This window comes from Anastrepha ludens, chromosome 3 (genome assembly GCF_028408465.1).
Source record: "Anastrepha ludens isolate Willacy chromosome 3, idAnaLude1.1, whole genome shotgun sequence".
Taxonomy (NCBI): domain Eukaryota; kingdom Metazoa; phylum Arthropoda; class Insecta; order Diptera; family Tephritidae; genus Anastrepha; species Anastrepha ludens.
The window spans coordinates 50,353,697-50,371,235 of record NC_071499.1 but is presented as its reverse complement, the minus strand read 5'-3'; the positions used below and the strand labels follow the sequence as shown (position 1 = coordinate 50,371,235).

General features: G+C 39.6%; 1 protein-coding gene across 1 annotated transcript; it reads left to right on the top strand.

Moving 5' to 3' along the window:
- Nucleotides 1-4,763: 4,763 nt before the first annotated feature.
- LOC128856431 (uncharacterized) lies at nt 4,764-13,947 on the top strand. The gene is made up of 4 exons (XM_054091733.1): nt 4,764-5,283; nt 9,283-9,451; nt 13,006-13,317; nt 13,380-13,947. The coding sequence occupies exons 1-4, from the start codon at nt 4,928-4,930 to the stop codon at nt 13,788-13,790; spliced, it is 1,248 nt and encodes a 415-aa protein (XP_053947708.1). The 5' UTR covers nt 4,764-4,927; the 3' UTR covers nt 13,791-13,947.
- The last annotated feature ends 3,592 nt before the right edge of the window (nt 13,948-17,539 follow it).

Here is a 17,539-nt window from a genome sequence, read left to right as displayed (position 1 = left end):
TCGACATTAAATTCACCATTAAGCAATGACAGTTGTTAGGAAAGTTGCTGGAATCGGATATTTTAGAAGAATTGGTTAATATCAAATAGAGTTGAAATTGCTTCACTACTTTTTATGGCTTCGTACAGAGCTCAAGTCAAAGCAACTCAAATGGCCTTCTGGCTGACCTTCTCAATTTCATTTGTGATGTTAAAAGATTTAACTCGAAGGGAGCTGGGTTCATTAAATCAACCTCTTTAAAGATATAAGCAGAGAGGGCTGCTTTAATAGTGAGTTTTCTCATTTCATAGACACATAAGATTTGTTTTTGAAAGCAGTTTTAAAATATTTTTGGAAAAAAATAGAAAATAATTAAAGTAGTCTCCCTTTAGAGAATCAATCTTGCTGTTCGAGTTCTCATACGCTGTTTTCTTCCCATTTAAAATTTGAAAAAAAAATCAGTATATTCGTGGTTTCTGAAATGGACTAGTCGTGGCCTGCAAATACGGAAGTTTATATCTTCTATTGGGTATGGGAATAAGCTTCCGTCCTTTCTTAGGCAAAGTTACGAATTGTTTAATCAATTAAATAATAAACGATATTATATGAGGCATGTGCCATTGAAAGCTACAACTTTACCTCATCTTTCAGACAGCATACGGATTCCTCTGACGAGAAATTCGAGTTCTTTTGACTTGATCCATTCATTGAGCCAATTTGCGATGCTCATGTAAGAAGGGAACCGCTCTCCAATAAGGACTGACTGCATTGATCGGAACAGAGGGTAATCAGATGGTGGAGCAAGACTTCCCAATTCAGTCCCTCTAAATATTTCTGAACCGATTTAGCAACGCGTGGCCTGGCGTTGTCAAGCAACAAAATCAGTTTGTCATGTCTACCATCCCATTCCGGCCGCTTTTCTTTGAGAGCTCGATTCAAACGTATTAGCTTCAGTCGGTAACGATCGACAGTGACGGTTTCAGATGGTTTAAGGAGTTCATAATAGATGACACCCTTCTGATCCCACCAGATGCACAACACAACCTTTGAAGCATGAATATTTTTTCTCGCTGTGGATGGACCTGGTTCACCTGGCAGGCTCCAACATTTTCGACGCTTAGGGTTATCATAATAGATTCATTTTTCATTGCCAGTGACAATGCAATGCAGAAAATCTTTCACCTTTTCTTTCAAGAAGCGTATCACACCGTCACCAAACGCCTCTTGATTTCCCTCTGCTTCAATTGATGTGGCACCCAGTTGCTTGCTTTCTGGACCATTCCCGTCAGATAAAAAAGGATCTTCACACTTCCAACGAATGCCAACTACTGCGATCGAGACCTCACATATGCACCTTCAAATCACCAGTATATTACTAGAGTGAACACAAAAATAGTATCCGCAGCGACACCTCTTTTACGAGTGCGGAAACTCATTCCCATACTCAATGCATTTTTGATATTGATCTTATTTGCATATTTTGTTTCCTTTGAAAAGCAAAAACCGTGTTGTTACTATATGTCTGTAATTATAATTTTTTAAATTTTATACGACATACAACACCATAGTACTGTTTTATGGCAAAAATCAAAGCAATGATGCAATGAAATATTACAAATATGTATCAAAATATAGCTAAGCCATAATCAAGGTTATTTACGCCTATAATTTCGAGTGCGCAATAGGTTATCGAGAGGCGGACAAAGTGACTTGTGTTTTTTCTGTTATTGGATTATTTTTTTGTTTTTCTGGAATCACTGGATTCTTTTTTATTATTTTCTGGAAGAAGTGCAGTGAATGACTTGTTGACAAAATGAGTTCAAAGAAAAAAGTCAATAAATTCAGGACCCTCGAAAATGAGTATGAAATTCGTAGAATATGCAGTGCACCTGAATAACACACAGTTGATCTGTTAATAATTATTGGAATGAGTTGTGCATACGCATATAGTATTTTTTTAATTAAAAATAATTTTTTTCATATACAATTGCACTCTTGATTGCCCTTCAAATGCAAATCACTCAAATGGCGGAAGTTCACTGATATTTGTGAGATGAGAAACTAATTCAAGCGTATTGGAAATTTTAGCTGATCTACTGGCTAGGTTCCCCAGTGCTGATACCCAGAGAAGAGACTATTATAGAGGGTTAAGGAAACCACGTGCACAGAATACCTAGCAATTTACCCACTAAGTGTTCTTCCATACCATAGACTTCATCTCATCGGCGGAGATTTTTTAAACAAGCAGTCGGCCCTCAGACATTAATGAAAAACCGTTGGGATCAGTTCTATCATAAAATAGTTTTCTATGAAATCTAGTCTTGCTAACTCATCCGCCTTACAGTTACCCTAAATGTTACTATGACCCGGTACCCATAGTAGAGTTATAGAGGGAAACTGTTCTTAATTGTTCCTAACTCTTTACCACTGTTTTCGAAGAATGTTTCCGTGATTGTAGCGTTTTCAGAGCTGCCTGACTATTGGAATATGTTTATAAATTTCTGAATGTGATTGCGTCTTTATTTAGCGCTAAAGGACCTTTTTTGGTTGCCAAGACTTCAGCATGAATAACGCCGCAATGATCCGCTATACGTCCCCGCTTATTGATGCCTATAGTATCTGAATAGACACCTACTCCCACTTTTTCATTGAGTTTAGAACCGTCGGTATATATACTGACTCCATTTTCATAAAATAGTTTCCCAGTCTTCTCTAGATGAAATTTGATCGTACAAGGCCTGCCAAGGTGTACTCGGTGGATGTAGTAAAAGTCAGTAGTAACCAAAATGCAAGGAAACAGCCTGATTATTTCATCTTAGGTCCGCTTTAATTGCTAATTGTTTACAAAATAGGTCAATCGGCAATAAATGCAACATGACATTTACCGCTTTTGTTGGTATTTTTCTCAGAGTCCCGCTAATACTAAGGCTAGCTGTTCTAAGTTTTCTTCTCAGTTGACCACCAGACCAGACCATAGGTCATGATTGATCGTACAATAGCTGGCTTTAAACAATCTTGGAGGGCAGATCCTACTTTAAGCCTACTGTTCTTTTGCAGGAGTAGAGAGCTATAGCAGCCTTCTTTACTCTATCCTGAACGTTCAGCTTCGAAAAAAGTATCTTATCTATGTAGAATTAAGCCAAGGTTGTTTACACTATCACTCACTGTCAGAGCTGCATCAAATCAGGTGGTGTATGAGCTCACCATCAACTGGTAAATGTTCGGATGCCACCACAACGTTTCGTTGAAGTCCTGTGATGCTAATTGGTACGAGAACCGCTACCAAGTCTCTAGATAAAAACTCTGAAAGATATATGAAATTCATATTACTAGTCAATACCATGCCGGCTCTGGAAATGTCACATCTGATGCCTCACCTGTGTGTTTGCCTCTAATATGACTGCTGAAGACGCAAGCCTCATATTTTTTATATATATTATTATTCGTTATTTTAAGCAATGTTTTTGTAGCATTGCGTTCTATTCTAAAGCCCATAAAGGACTCATACTATAATTTGTTGCAATCCTTTCAGTCTATTACGCGATCTCACGACATTTAAAGAGCCCGTCATATCGGTAAAATTCCATTATCGTGTGCATGTTAGGCATATCAACTAGGTCGACCTCACGATCGCTAAGATTGCACTACACACTAAAATCGAACTTTTTTCTGCGAATTTTATAGCAAAAATTTTTATATTACATATATTTTAAGCCGTTATACATCTGTTTGTTGTTATTTTATTTAAGTTGAAAGGGTAAAAAACCCTTAAGTGAAGGAGTTAGAGTGTTAATGTGTAACAAAAAACTATCTGCACAGTATTCCACATAAATTCCACTCCGTCCAATTTTCCGACACTAAATTGTAATGTTACATAAATTTTTTTGTATTCATTTTATTGGCAAGGAAAGTAAAAATAATCCAAATTACACCTCAGATGTAAGGGCATTGAGATTTCATATCACGATTTATTTTTGGAAGGGGTAAGCTTTGACTCGATCTAAAAAGAAATTTTGCATCCGAACTTAAAAACACACTTACATATCAGGTCAATGGAATATCAGAAATTAATACTGGGAATTAAACAGGAAGTGGATCGCGATTCCTATATTGAATTCGCTTATCACAAATATCCGGGAACTCCCGACATTATTTTTTGGAATTTCTTTAATAAAAAAGTTGAATCTAAGAAAAAATCGAAAGCCTTCTTGTTTTCGCTCAATATTGGCATAGCCTATCACTCATTTAAGAAAATAAAGCAAGCAAATTTTAAAACACAAAAAAAAGGAGATCAATTGAATACTGAGAGCGAAAAGATAAGTTTCTGCGCAGGTCATTAGTCAACATCCGAAATCACTTTCAAAAAGGAGAAAATAATATTCACACTCCTTGTGCATGGGACTACGCATCCTACAACCAAATTTGCTTTTCGCGAACACACACATTTCTTGAAGCTTTCCCAAATAATATACAACAGCCACTTGAAAGATAATGCAGGTCTATCTACGAGGCCACAATTGGTCGCTGCATTTATCTCTGTTTATGTGTATGGCTGCTCTGCTTACATGCATATGTATGTATGCGCGGCGCTATAGAAGTATGAAAGTATACGGGAGTCGTTAATGATAGTCCCGCTATCCCAACACGGCAACTACGGTTCGCTGAAAGCGCAATGCCACATTGAGGGCGGTGACGTTGACGTTAGCAGCGCATTTCATAGATAACAACCATCGGCAATTCTGCAGCTAAGCTCTGAGTTTATATTTAGGTGTGGACACCGGGTATCGTTCACAGTTCCAGTAGAATTGCCTCACAAGCTCGAACCGTTTTGCATTAATCTAACAGATTTTGTGTTTTCGCCACGTATAAAAGTAAAAGTAAAAAAAAAACAAATAGCTGAGAGGATTTCCAATTCATAGACAAACCAGAAAGTAAAACCAACGGCAGGATGAAACTAGAAATACAAAATGAGCCACCGCAATACCTCAATGAGCAATTCTTCAAGGCTGCTCTGGAAGATGGTCTGCGTGACATGCGTGTCGATATAAAGAAAATCATATTCGCCGAATCGAATGGTGGCGGCGAGAATTATTGCAGTAAAATATATCGCGCAAAAGCTTTGTATAGAAGTAGCAAACGTCAATTGGACGAAGAGTTGGCGTTGATTGTGAAAAGTATTGCCATAACACCGGCCACACAGTTCCTGGAAGAATTGGCTGTATATTTGCGCGAGAAGATTTTCTATTTCGATGTGCTTGGACGGCTGGAAGTGTTGATAGGGGATGGCGCGAAATTTGGACCCAAGTGAGTAGAGGATATCGCAGCTAATACACTGTAGTTTGAGTGAGATATTTTGGGTCAAAAGTTGTTGAATTAGTAACAAGTAGGGGAGGCTAAATTCAGCACGGATTGAACTTAATATAACTGCGCAAAATTTCATTTGGACTGGCTGTTAATTGGAATCAAACAAAGTCTTAGACAAGGAGAGTTATAGCTTGTAACATCAGACGAATATACAAAAACTAGGCTAAAATTACAAAAAAGTAGGCGTGGTGTTATCCGATTTCAATAATATTTATGTCGGATTTACATGAGTTGAAGAGCAATAATACTTGAATCAAGTTTGGGCGAGTTTTATTAAGTCGTTATCGAGAAACAGGCTGTTGGTGGGTGTGGCGCCGCCCCTTTTTCTAAATTTGTACCAAATTTGGAATTTTGTTTGGTTCATAGTAGAGATATTTCGTTTTTAAAATATATATTTAATTACCGGCATACAACGTGGCTATTGACCGATATCGCCTATTTTCAATACAATTGGATCAAAAATACCTGGGCTCAAGAGTAATATAGGTATACAGCCAATTTCATTCAAATATACAAAATTAAGAATCAATTTACTTTTGCTTGATATGACCACCTTTTGCTTTGACTATGGCCATGAGACGGTCTTCGTTATCGCAAGCTGCCTGAATGTGAATTGCAGGTATTTTGGTCCACTCGCGGACAATGGATTTTTTCAGCGCCTCGAGACTGATGAATCTTTTAGTTCGGACCTCCTTCTCCAAAATGGCCCAAAGAGAATATTCCATCGGATTCGCGTCTGGTGAATTTGAAAGCCATTGTGTGGACGTTATGAAATTCGGAACGTTGTTTTTAGCCATTCTTGGTTCACTCGAGTTTTGTGAGACGATGCCGCCGGTCTGCGATCGAAATGTTTGTCTGCCTACGGCTTCCAAGCATCTTCCAGAATACTTTTCCGATAATATTTCCCATTTACCTTGACGACAGGCTCGATGCAAACGTTTGAAGTGCACCCATCTGCGATTACTGCGGCACAAGCCATTAACTGTGGCGGGTGCTCCCTCCTAGTGGACAATTGCTGACTCAAATTCTCGTATGAACGGTCGGAAAATTAAACCCTATCGTTTGGGAGTTTGCAAATTGCTCAATTTGAAAAATGTTCTTGTCAGAAAACACAATGTTCAGAAATTGACCGCTTTCGGCCAAGCGAAGCAACTCCTCCGCTCTCTCAAGTCTGACTTCTTGCTGCTTTGGTGTGAGATCATGCGATTTTTGGATCTTGTAAGGCTTAACTTTGGGATTATTTTTCAATATGCGATATTTTTAGTTCTTGCGCTATTTGATTTGCACGTCGTTTGGATTTCGCTCCCGTCGCTTCTTCACATTTTGAGCCATTTCACGTGACGTTACAGCCTTTTGATGGCCACCTCCATGACGTTTCGCGATGCTGCCAGTATCATTGTAACGAGTAATGGAGAGATAAACAAAAACTTTATTTTCTTTAAGGTGCTCGAGCTCACGAACAATCGCTGGTTGTGATTTTCCAGCCGAATATAATGCAATCACAATATTGCGTTTGAAATCCATTACTGATTTTCTCTTTTTCGCGTTTATTCTCGGCAAAATGCTTCCGCGCGCTTGTAAACAATACTCTGGACTGTCAATTAGCCAACTGACAGACAACTGATGCACGGGCATCAGCTGCGCGAGCGGTCTGAAGTTGGTTACACTTCGAGTGCTGGTCCGTATAGTTCAGGTTTTCCTAGTAATTATTTTCTATACAATATGTCTATATCTATCCCAATTCCTTTATCTATCTCGTAACATCTAGGCGGTCCTAGTTTCTAACTTTTGAGCAGAGCTTCTTAATTTTTATTTTTATTGCACCCTGAGCGAAGCGATTTTCATTAGTACTTGTACTGAACTACAAAGGAATTTCTTTCTCTAGTTGGGGGTTTCGCCGTAGGCATATACAAGGTTAGTGTTAGTAAATAAGAGTAAGGTACATCCAATAGTTCGAGCCCTTTGAATGCTTATACTGCCTTAAAGGCATTGGAATGTGCTTGTCCTCTTCAAAAATTATCTGTGTCTGAACTCCCTTATAAATATATGTATATATAATTGGCGCGTACACCCTTTTTGGGTGTTTCGTCGAGCTCCTCCTCTTATTTGTGGTGTGCGTCTTGATGTTGTTCCACAAATGGAGGGACCTACAGTTTCAAGCCGACTCCTAACGGCAAATATTTTTATGAGGAGCTTTTTCATGGCAGAAATACACCGCTATTAGAAAAATGTTTTCTTAATTTTGGTATTTCACCGAGATACGAACCAACGTTCTCTCTCTGAATTCCGAATGGTAATCACGCACCAACCCATTTGGCTACGGCGGCTGAACTCCCTCACGTTGAGAAAAAAAGCTTGAGCTTGTGCGGGCACCATAATTTTGTATTTGTAGTGTACCCAAACACTTCACTTCCCTTCAGAGATGAAAAATATACCGATCCCAGGCAAATGTAACGGGTTCTGCTTAGAGGAGGTCAGTGGCAAAGCCGGTGCTCTGACGTATTCCTTTCTTATTCGTATAATACACACATTGCACTGGACCAACCCCGCTTTAGCTGCGTAATATGGAGTGAGTTTTTAACGTACCCTTTGATTACATTAACAAAAAATCTGCAAAGGAGAAAAAAATTTCTGTTCTCTCAAGGTTTTCAAACCCAAAAGCAAGAAACGCATTCATATGGGGGAATATTTGTTTTCTGATAGCGGTCGCCCTGACAAACCTCCGAGTGTATTTCTGTCATCAAAAAGCTCCTCATAAAAACCATCTACCGTTTTTGTGGAAACACATCGAGTTGCAAACCTTAAATAGGAGGAAGACCGCGGCCAAACCAGTAGCATCGAATGTAATTGCCTTTATATTATATATACTACAGCCTAGATGGTACTAACGTGGTACATATTGGATTTTAACAGTACATAGATCCGAGAGCGACACTCTGTCACGGCGGATAAAATTGATGATTAATATGAGCAGTAAAACTCAAAGTATACACTACACAATTTTGTTGTCACATCTACCAACAAGTTCTACGGGTTATTCCTTCCCGACTATATCCAGTCTGTGCGATTGAGAAACCTATAATGTTGTTTACGTCTATATCAGCCAGCTCTTCGAGGTGTTCAAAAAGCGGTTTGCCAAAGATTAACTTCCTCGCCTTTCATAGGGCAGGACATTCACAGAGGAAGTGAAAAATAGTTTCCTTTTTCTCCGGTGGATATTTTGGTTGTATATTTTGTTTGGCATACCAATTTTGGCTGCTTGCTCTCCTATGGACTAGAAGCCAGTTAGCACAGTCGTGAGTCTGCAGACATCCCTTCGTTTCATATTTGTGAATGTTGACGTAGCTGTAGGTGGGCCATAACGTTCTGCTAACTTTGCATGCCGTCTGATCTCTCCATTTACAATTGCATTCTTGATTGCACCCAGTGGTGTGAATTCCAATTCTGCAAGAATGTTATTCATGGCAGATCCTCTATTGTCATTTCATCTGCTTTTTTAGTTCCTTCAATATTCCGATATCCCGGAACCCTTATTAATGTAACGCTATGGTTTTCGCTCAAGGTGGTAAGGCTGGAGTGGGGATAGTATTTTGCTTTCTTGCAAGGGTAGAGTGTAAATAGTTGTTGACATTTGATGGCAGACAATTGTGCTAGTACGAGGAGTGCAAATGGTCTAGTTCCGATTGACGATTTACTGAGTGTATTCATTTATTCATTAATATCTAACAAAATTCAGAACTGACATTTAAGATGTAAATTCAGAACAAATACAAATTTGCAATATTTAACATTAAAGAGTGTAGTATATAGTAGAGATCATTCGCATATGGCAGAAAATTAAAATTTCGATACATCGATCGGTGCATTCTCTCATTTTTATTTTTTTTTTATTATTATTTTGCCTACATAAAATTATTAACTCAAAATATTTTCCTTCAGATGTTTCTACACCACAAGAGAACCCATACAGACCATTGTCTTCGATGACCTCACCCAGTATGGCTACAAATTGGCCAGTCGACAAAATGGACTTGATGAGGCACACTGTGTGGTTATACTGCAGAAATTGGGCAAATTCCACGCGACTTCAATGGTGTTGGCAGAAAAGGTTCGTATTGATTTGGGCGCAACACCTTGCAGTTATTAATTAGATCGTAAATTGAATGCAGTCCATTTTAAATTACGCATTAGCTCTTGAGCTTGGAGCATTGCATTGAGAATCAAGAAAATTGATAAGCAAAAACCAAACAAAAAAAAACAAAAACAAGAAAAAAGCCCACATAAAGCGTTCATCGTTTGCCAAATGTAAACAAGTAAAAATTTTAATTGACGCTGCATCGATGATTAAAGCGCAATTATTTAATTTCGTTTGATATGCATAAATATGGAAGTACGTAAACAATTTTTATATTACACAGTGTTGCAAATTTTAACGCTTTTTTCTCAAATCGATAAGCGACACTAAATAGTAAATCTACGTTTTTAGTTTTTCATCATCACGTCAGGATTTTTTTGGTTTTTTTTTTGAGGATTTCAAAGTTTCAGTTAGAACCCAGCTTTAAAAAATTCAATAAAATTATATAACACAGACATACATACACACGCACAAGTATCAAATGAGATAATAATGTGAAGGGAATTCAAAAATATATTCTATCCATAACAACCCTTGACAAAAAATGTGTAAAACAATTACTTTTTTTTTTGAAATTTTCGTCTTTCAATATTCGACTGTTTTTAACTTTTGGTTAACTAATGGGCGCCGTGCGTGACTATCATTCGGAGTACTTAGGTTCGAGTCTGAAACATCAAAATGAAGAAAACGTTTTTTCTAATAGCGTTCGCCCCTCGGCAGACAATGGCAAACCTCCGAGTGCAAAGCCCCTCATAAAAAATATCTGCCGTTCGGAATCGACTTAAAACTTTTGGTCTTTCCATTTGTGGAACAACATCAAGACGCACGCCACAAATATGAGGAGGAGCTCGACCAAGCACCCAAAAAGGTATCGGATTTTAAATTGAAATAAAACAACGACAATTAAAAGTGATTAGGCAAACTTTATTATTTTCGTGTAGATCCTTTCATGACATTTATTTATTAAAGATAACCCCTTTCAAATGTCTGCCGGAACTGCGCCGTAATTCGACCATCCGTAAACTCTAATTTTGAAAGACTCGCTGACTCGCGGTATCTCGTGAATATCTTTAATAATGTTGGCTTCCATTGCCTTAATCGAAGCATTTAGACTTTACACACCCCCACAATTATAAATTCAAAAATATGATATCACACGATCTTGGTGGCCAATCAACTGATCCGAGACGAGAGATAAATAGCTCACCGAAACGGCGACGCGGTAAATTCATTGTTCCACGGGCTGTATGGTAAATAGAGCCATCCGCCCTCATAATGAAACCAAATACTGTGGAGATCATGAGCTCAAATTTCTGCCCTCAAAAAGTCGTTTATCCTAGTGCGATAGCGATAGCCTCGTCTTTGAAGAAATATGAGCCGATGATTCCTCTAGCCCATAGGCCGCCAGAAATGGTTGTTTCAATGGATATATGGCTTTGGGTTGCTCAGCTCAAATACGATAATTTTGCTTTTGACGTAGCCATTAAGACAAAAATGGGCCTCATCGCTGAACATCATAAATTGGCCTGAGCGCGCGATGAACGTTTTTCAAAGAGCGTCGATTTTCGTAATTCAATTGTACCTTTTGTAAACGTTGCTGAGGCGTAAGTCATTCATGAGATGTCAAAAAATAGTGAAAAAAATTATCTATTTAGTTTGACAGTAATCTGTCAAAAAAAAAAAACCAGATTGGAATAAGTACCTTCATCAGTTTGTTCACCCCTTATAAAGAGTTGAGCTGCTCGACGTTAGAATGATGTTTCCCGAATACACACTGGTGCGAAGCGATACAATTTCTTTGTGCAATTATATGGTTGCTTTACTAAGAGGAGCAAATAAAGCTCAATAAAATAGTAGAAATACTAAACTTTAATGAGGAAGTTGGGCTTAGAGAAATACTCTGAATCCATGAAGAGGGCACAACAGACCTTTCAGATAATAATGATACCATGAAAATTGTTAATTGATCTTTATTACAATTTTTTTGGAATAAATTCCAACGAGAATAGTGAAGGACGAACATTTACAAAAAAAAAACAACAACAAATCCTAAAAAATTTCCAAATTTTCTGGCATGGATTATTATGAAAAAAAATATATTTTTAAAACTCTTCACCTTCTTCTTTCATTTAATACCTATGTATATGAGAGACCCGTGTTAGAAATGAGGACAGCATTTTTTTAATTTTCTTTTTATTTTTCAACATAGTCCCTTTTAGAAAAATACACTTCTCCCAACGCTTCGGCCATTTTCTAATCACTTCAAAAATAGGATTTGTCGAACTCTCCAAATACGCCTCTGTCTCGGCGATCACTTCCTTGTTTGAACAAAATTTTTTTTCCCGCGAGTCATTTCTTCATGTTATGAAACAAGATGTCGCAGGGAGCCAGACCGGGTGAATACGGGGGGTGCGTGAGCCATTCATAAAGCAAGTCCGACGGCGCGAACTCCGGATGAATGTGCTGATGCGTTATCGTGGTGAAACAGCACCTTCTTTTTCGCCAAATGGGGCCGTGTCCTCTTCAATTTTTTTGTGAAAGTGGTACACTAACTCACTGTAGTATTGTTCTGTAATTCTTCTTCTGTTTTCTAAAAAAAATTATGAAGACGACGCCGTTCGCATCGCCAAATATCGTCGCCATGACCTTTCCGGCCTATGGAACTGTCTTCGCCTTCTTTGGAGCAGATTCACCGGAAGCAATCCATTGTTTTGATTGTTGCTTAATTTCTTCATTATTAATCCAGGTTTCATCAACGGTGACAACTCAGCGCACAAATTTCTTTTCATCTCGCTTAAATTACTCCAAACACTGCTTCGAAGTTAAAAGCCGCATCCGCTTGTTGTCCACCGTGAGCAATTGCGGCACCCATCGGGCCGACACTTTTTTCATCGCAAACTTATTATGTAAAATATTAATTACCATATCGGTCGATACACCCATGATCTCTGTTACTTCCCGCACTTTTGTTCGTCGATCAGCGAGAATCGTGTCATGGACTTTTTGAATTATTTCCTCGATAACCACGTCAATCGGGCGTCCTGGTGGCTTCTCATCAAAAACGGATGTTCATATTTAACTGTGGTCATTAGAAGGCAAAGCGTCACCATAAACAGCATGCAACTTTGCTTTTATCTCCTCGCATTTTTTCGCATCCAAAAACAAAAAGCGAATTACCGAATGATACTGCTCTTTTTCCATCTTAGCGAAAATCACGAAACACATCTTACTCGAATAACTGCCAAATCCAAACTAACCTACCACACAGTCTGAAATTTATTTTGCCGTCGCTTGATAGATGGCAGCACCCGATGCTAACTCCAACACCCTCTGTCATCAAACACGGGTACTTATTGAACCGCCCTCGTATGTCTATGTCTTATAATTTCATAGAATTAGGATAATTTCACTTAGTCCTAGGAAACACCCATACAGATCCACTAGAACTAAAAATCTATTGGATCTCATTCCATTTGTGTGATACTGTCTATGATAATCAAAATTTATTTTCAATTCTCCCACTTCAGGACCCCTCTGTTCGTGAACAATTCACCACCGGCATGCTGGACGAGCACTACATACGCACCAATCAACGCTTCATTGACTTCATGACACTTCAGTTGCGCACACTCGCCGATGTGGTGGCAAAGTGGCCTGATTACGAATCGATTGCCGTGAAATTGCATCGCCACTGTGACAATATCAAAGAGAACCTCGTGATAACGGGACAACCCACGCCTGGCGAGCTGACTGTGCTAAATCATGGCGATTTGTGGGTTAACAATTTCATGTACAAATACGATGCGAATGAGCCGACAGAGCCCATCGATGCAATATTCGTGAGTTACCACTAAAAATGCATAGACGCCTATACAAAATGATATTAAATTCTCGTTTGCAGGTCGACTTTCAAAACAGCTTCTTCGGTAGTCCTGGCTGCGACATAAATTTCTTTCTAAATAGTAGCGTACAGCTGGATGTGCTTGTGAATCGTCGTGACTTCCTCGTGCGCACCTACTACCAGGCGTTACGTGATTCGCTCGAACGTATGCACTACGCACACATCCCTACTTTGTACGATATTGAAATGGAAATACGCGCTCGCGAACTGTATGGCTTCTTTTCGTCTTACGCTTTCTTGCCAATGGTGGCGATGCGCAAAGAGGATTCTGTAGACAACAGCATAGAAGCGTTGAGTAATCAGGAATTTGCGCGCAAGAAAGTGCAACTGATGTTCTCATCGAATCCACGCACCACAGATACGTTACGATATGCTCTTAGACGTTTCGATGAACTGGGTATATTCGATTGAGAAGCTACTAGAGGTGAAGAAGCTAAACAGGGGCGGCAGTTAGCCATTGGCTCATTTCATATCGTCATTTTTTATTTTAATTATTCTATACATTCCATTACCTGTATTGTTTAATTTTAATGTACAATGTAATGTAAATTTTTATTATATAAAGAAGGATAATATAGTTTTTGAGTGATGTTTTAACTTTCTAGGGCGGAGGGAGTGCAGGGAGTGCAGTGTTCAGCTTGGGCGTCACGTCGATATGAGTGTAAGTTTGTTTTTTTATTTGGTGATATTTAGTGACTCAATGTTACAGGCGATAGGTGATTTTTATCCTCGACCAACTGCTTTCCCTAGGACTCTAAGGTCTCTATAAATGAACCAGGCGTAGCATTGCTTTCGTAAAACAAAGAATACCCATGAGTTTGCGCTCTCAGTATACATGAGAATTGTCCCGTCGAAACACTTGTATTATATTCAACCCAGGGCTAGATATTCACATATGAGATGGAACGCAGTCAATGACCGCTCTAGCGGAATGGGTTGGTGCGTCGTTACCATTCGAAAGTGCGAATCTCTGATAGCAAAAGCTTTTTGTAATAGCGGTCGCCCCTTGGCAGGTAATGGTAATCCTCCGAGTGTATTTCTGCTCCTCATAAAAAATATCTGCGGTTCGAAGTCGGCTTAAAACTCTCTCTATTTGTGAAACAAGATCAAGACGTACGCCTCTTATCCAATTTTTGATGACGTACTCTTTCAAAGGAATAACTGCCATAATCAAGCCAACAATAGTCCACAAATCAAATATCAATAATCCGACGCATTATTTAAAGAAAGAAGAGAGACATCGAAATATGGGCGTACCAAGACCTCAACCTAAATATTCGGCTGCTTACAGAAGCTTTTAAGACCACTTTACGCTTCTTGAATAAAGACAGCGATACAATAACTGATGTCTATTGCGTGCCTAGGTTATAGAGGGAACACTTCTCCAACTTGCTTGAGGACATGAGAGATGTCATAGAGATGAAGAACTAGAAGGCTATTGAAATCGACGAACTGCAGGCTGAGCTATTCAAATAAGGCGGCAAGCAGGTGATAAGGTATGTTTCAACTCGTCTGCAGAATACGATCAGATGAATGCCTGCCTACCTGTTGATAGGAATTGAAGTATGCCTTTCCTAAGCAGGATTCTTAATATTGCTTAGAAGGTTGTATCGAGAACTTTATGTGAAGTACTGAATACTACAGTTCATGAACTGATTGGCCCGTATCAGTATGACTTTAGACCTGAAAAATCCACTATTGTTCAGATATTCACAATACAGGGCCCAGCACTTGAAGTGTTACCAATTAAAAGTTCCATAAAATTACTTTTATTCAATTCAAAGTAAAAAATGTGTGAAAATAATACAAAATGAAGAATTAATTTACTTTTGCTCGATATGTTAAGTCACATTTGGGCAGCTTGCGATTCGTTTCTGAACCATCTCAAGGCCATAGTCAAGGAAAAAGGACTATGTCCTTGAGATGGTTCAGAAACGAGTCGCAAGAAGCCCGAATATGGATTGCAGGTATTTTGGCCCACTCGAGGACAATGGATTTTTTAGCGCCTCGAGACTGGCGAATCTTTTAGTTCGGAACTTGCTCTCCAAAATGGATCAAAAAGAATTTGAGAGCCATTGTGTGCACGTTACGAAGATCTGAATGGTGTGTTTTAGCCATTCTTGGTTCACGCGAGCTTTGTGAGACGGTGCCGAGTTCTGCTGAAACGTCCATGGTTTGCCACCGAAATGTTTGTCTGCCCACGGCTTCAAAGCAGCTTCCAGAATACTTTCCCGATAACATTTCCCATTTACCTTGGCGTCATGCTCGATGCAAACGTTTGAAGAGCGCCTATCTGCGGTTACAGCGGCCCAAACCATTACCTGTGGCGGGTGCTGCCTTCTGGTGGCCAATCGATGACTAAAATTCTCGTATGAACGGTCAGACAAATAAATTATATCGCTTTCGGAGCTTACGAATGGTTCAATTTGAAAAATTTTCTCGTAAGAAAACACAATGTTCGGAATTTGACCGCTTTCGGCCAAGCGAAGCAACTCCTTCGCTCTCTCAAGTCTGACTTGTTGCTACTTTGGTGTGAGATCATGCGCATTTTGGATCTTGTAGGGCTTGACTTTGAGATCATTTTTCAGTATGCGATATTTTCAGTTCTTTCGCCATTTGATTGGCAATTCGTCGGGGATTTCGCTCAAGTCGCTTCTTCACTTTTTGAACCATTTCACGTGACGTTGCAGCGTTTTGATGACCACCTTCACAACATTTCGCGATGCTACCAGTATCATTGTGACGAGTAATGGTGCGATAAACAAAAACTTTAGTTCTTTAAGGTGCTCCAGCTCACGAATAATCGCTGGTTGTGATTTTCCAGCCAAATATAATGCAATCACACTATTACGTTTGAAATCCATTACTGATATTCTTTTTTCGCGTTTACTCTCGGCAAAATGCTTCTGTGCGCTTGTAAACAATACTCTGGACTGTCATTTAGCCAACTAGCAGGCACTTCGAGTGCCACACCCTGTGCACCACAATCTGGGAAATAATTAAAGGAAATCGACACACACCATCATTTCGTCGATTTTAAAACCGCTTTCAACGGCACGAAAAGGTATCTCCGCACAACTAGTACGGCTGTGAGCAATACCGGGAAGAACCTCTCCGAGCCATTTGATACCAAGCGAGGTTTCAGAAAGTATGGCTCACTGTCGAGTGACTTCTTTAACCTGATGCTGGAAAAGATTGTCAGAGCCGCAGAACGAGAACAAGACAAAGTTCCTTCAGTCATCAGCACACTCGCGTATTGACACCCACGTCACTGGACCCACTACTATGGAACCTAATGTTTGACGGTGTGCTAAGACTGGATAGGCCCCGAGAACTAAAGTCATTGGATTCGCGGAAGATATTGCGGTGGCAAAACATATCCAAGAAATTGAGAGGATCGCCTATGACGTCTATAAAGCTGGAATTAGCTAAGCACAAAATCAATGTAGTCCTGGAGCAATGATTGGTAGTCCTTTAAACTTTAAAACGCGACAGGAATATGTGCAGGTAACATTTTTCTGATCTGGGTTGCAAGACATAGGAACATAGAGGGAAAAGAAATTGCTGATCAGCTTGCCAGGAAGGGGACTGAATTGGCCTCAGAGACCTCCTACCCGGTCATCGGCATCCCCCTGCACAAATCTTCATGTGCTATTTCGAGAACCCTTTGGTCCCAATACGATATACGAAGGACTCAGAAAGTCCTTTGAACTCCTCGCCATTCAATTTCCAAACTCGTAGCTGTGTTTACCGGCCACTGCACGATCGGCACAAACGCAGAAAAGCTAGGGTTGCCATTTAACCCCCGTGCAGAAGCTGTGGGGACCTTTCAGAGAAGGAAACTGTAGAGCATTTTCTCTGTAAATGTCCGGGTTTGGCAGCTAGACGACTAAGGTCGCTGAGTGCTTCTTTCTTCGGCAGCCTGAGACAGTGCGCCAACCTAAATCCAATCAATCTCCTCCATCATATCAACGGCTCTGGCTGGCTGTAGATATCCGCCTGTTGGAGGTCTCATAATGGTATCAAAACGGCGCTTTAGTGCTACTTGAGGAGTGCCAGACTGGTAGTTCAACCATTTCACATACCTACCTACCTAAACCTTGCTATTAAACATGGAACACAGTTTCATTGAAGTGACCTCCACGGCTAGCTTCGCTGTT

Excerpts from the sequence above, each read along its gene's own strand:
- LOC128856431 (XM_054091733.1), top strand. The coding sequence starts at position 4,928 with ATGAAACTAGAAATACAAAATGAGCCACCGCAATACCTCAATGAGCAA. Across the intron at positions 5,284-9,282 it reads GGCGCGAAATTTGGACCCAA|ATGTTTCTACACCACAAGAG; the intron begins GTGAGTAGAGGA and ends ATTTTCCTTCAG. Across the intron at positions 9,452-13,005 it reads CAATGGTGTTGGCAGAAAAG|GACCCCTCTGTTCGTGAACA; the intron begins GTTCGTATTGAT and ends CTCCCACTTCAG.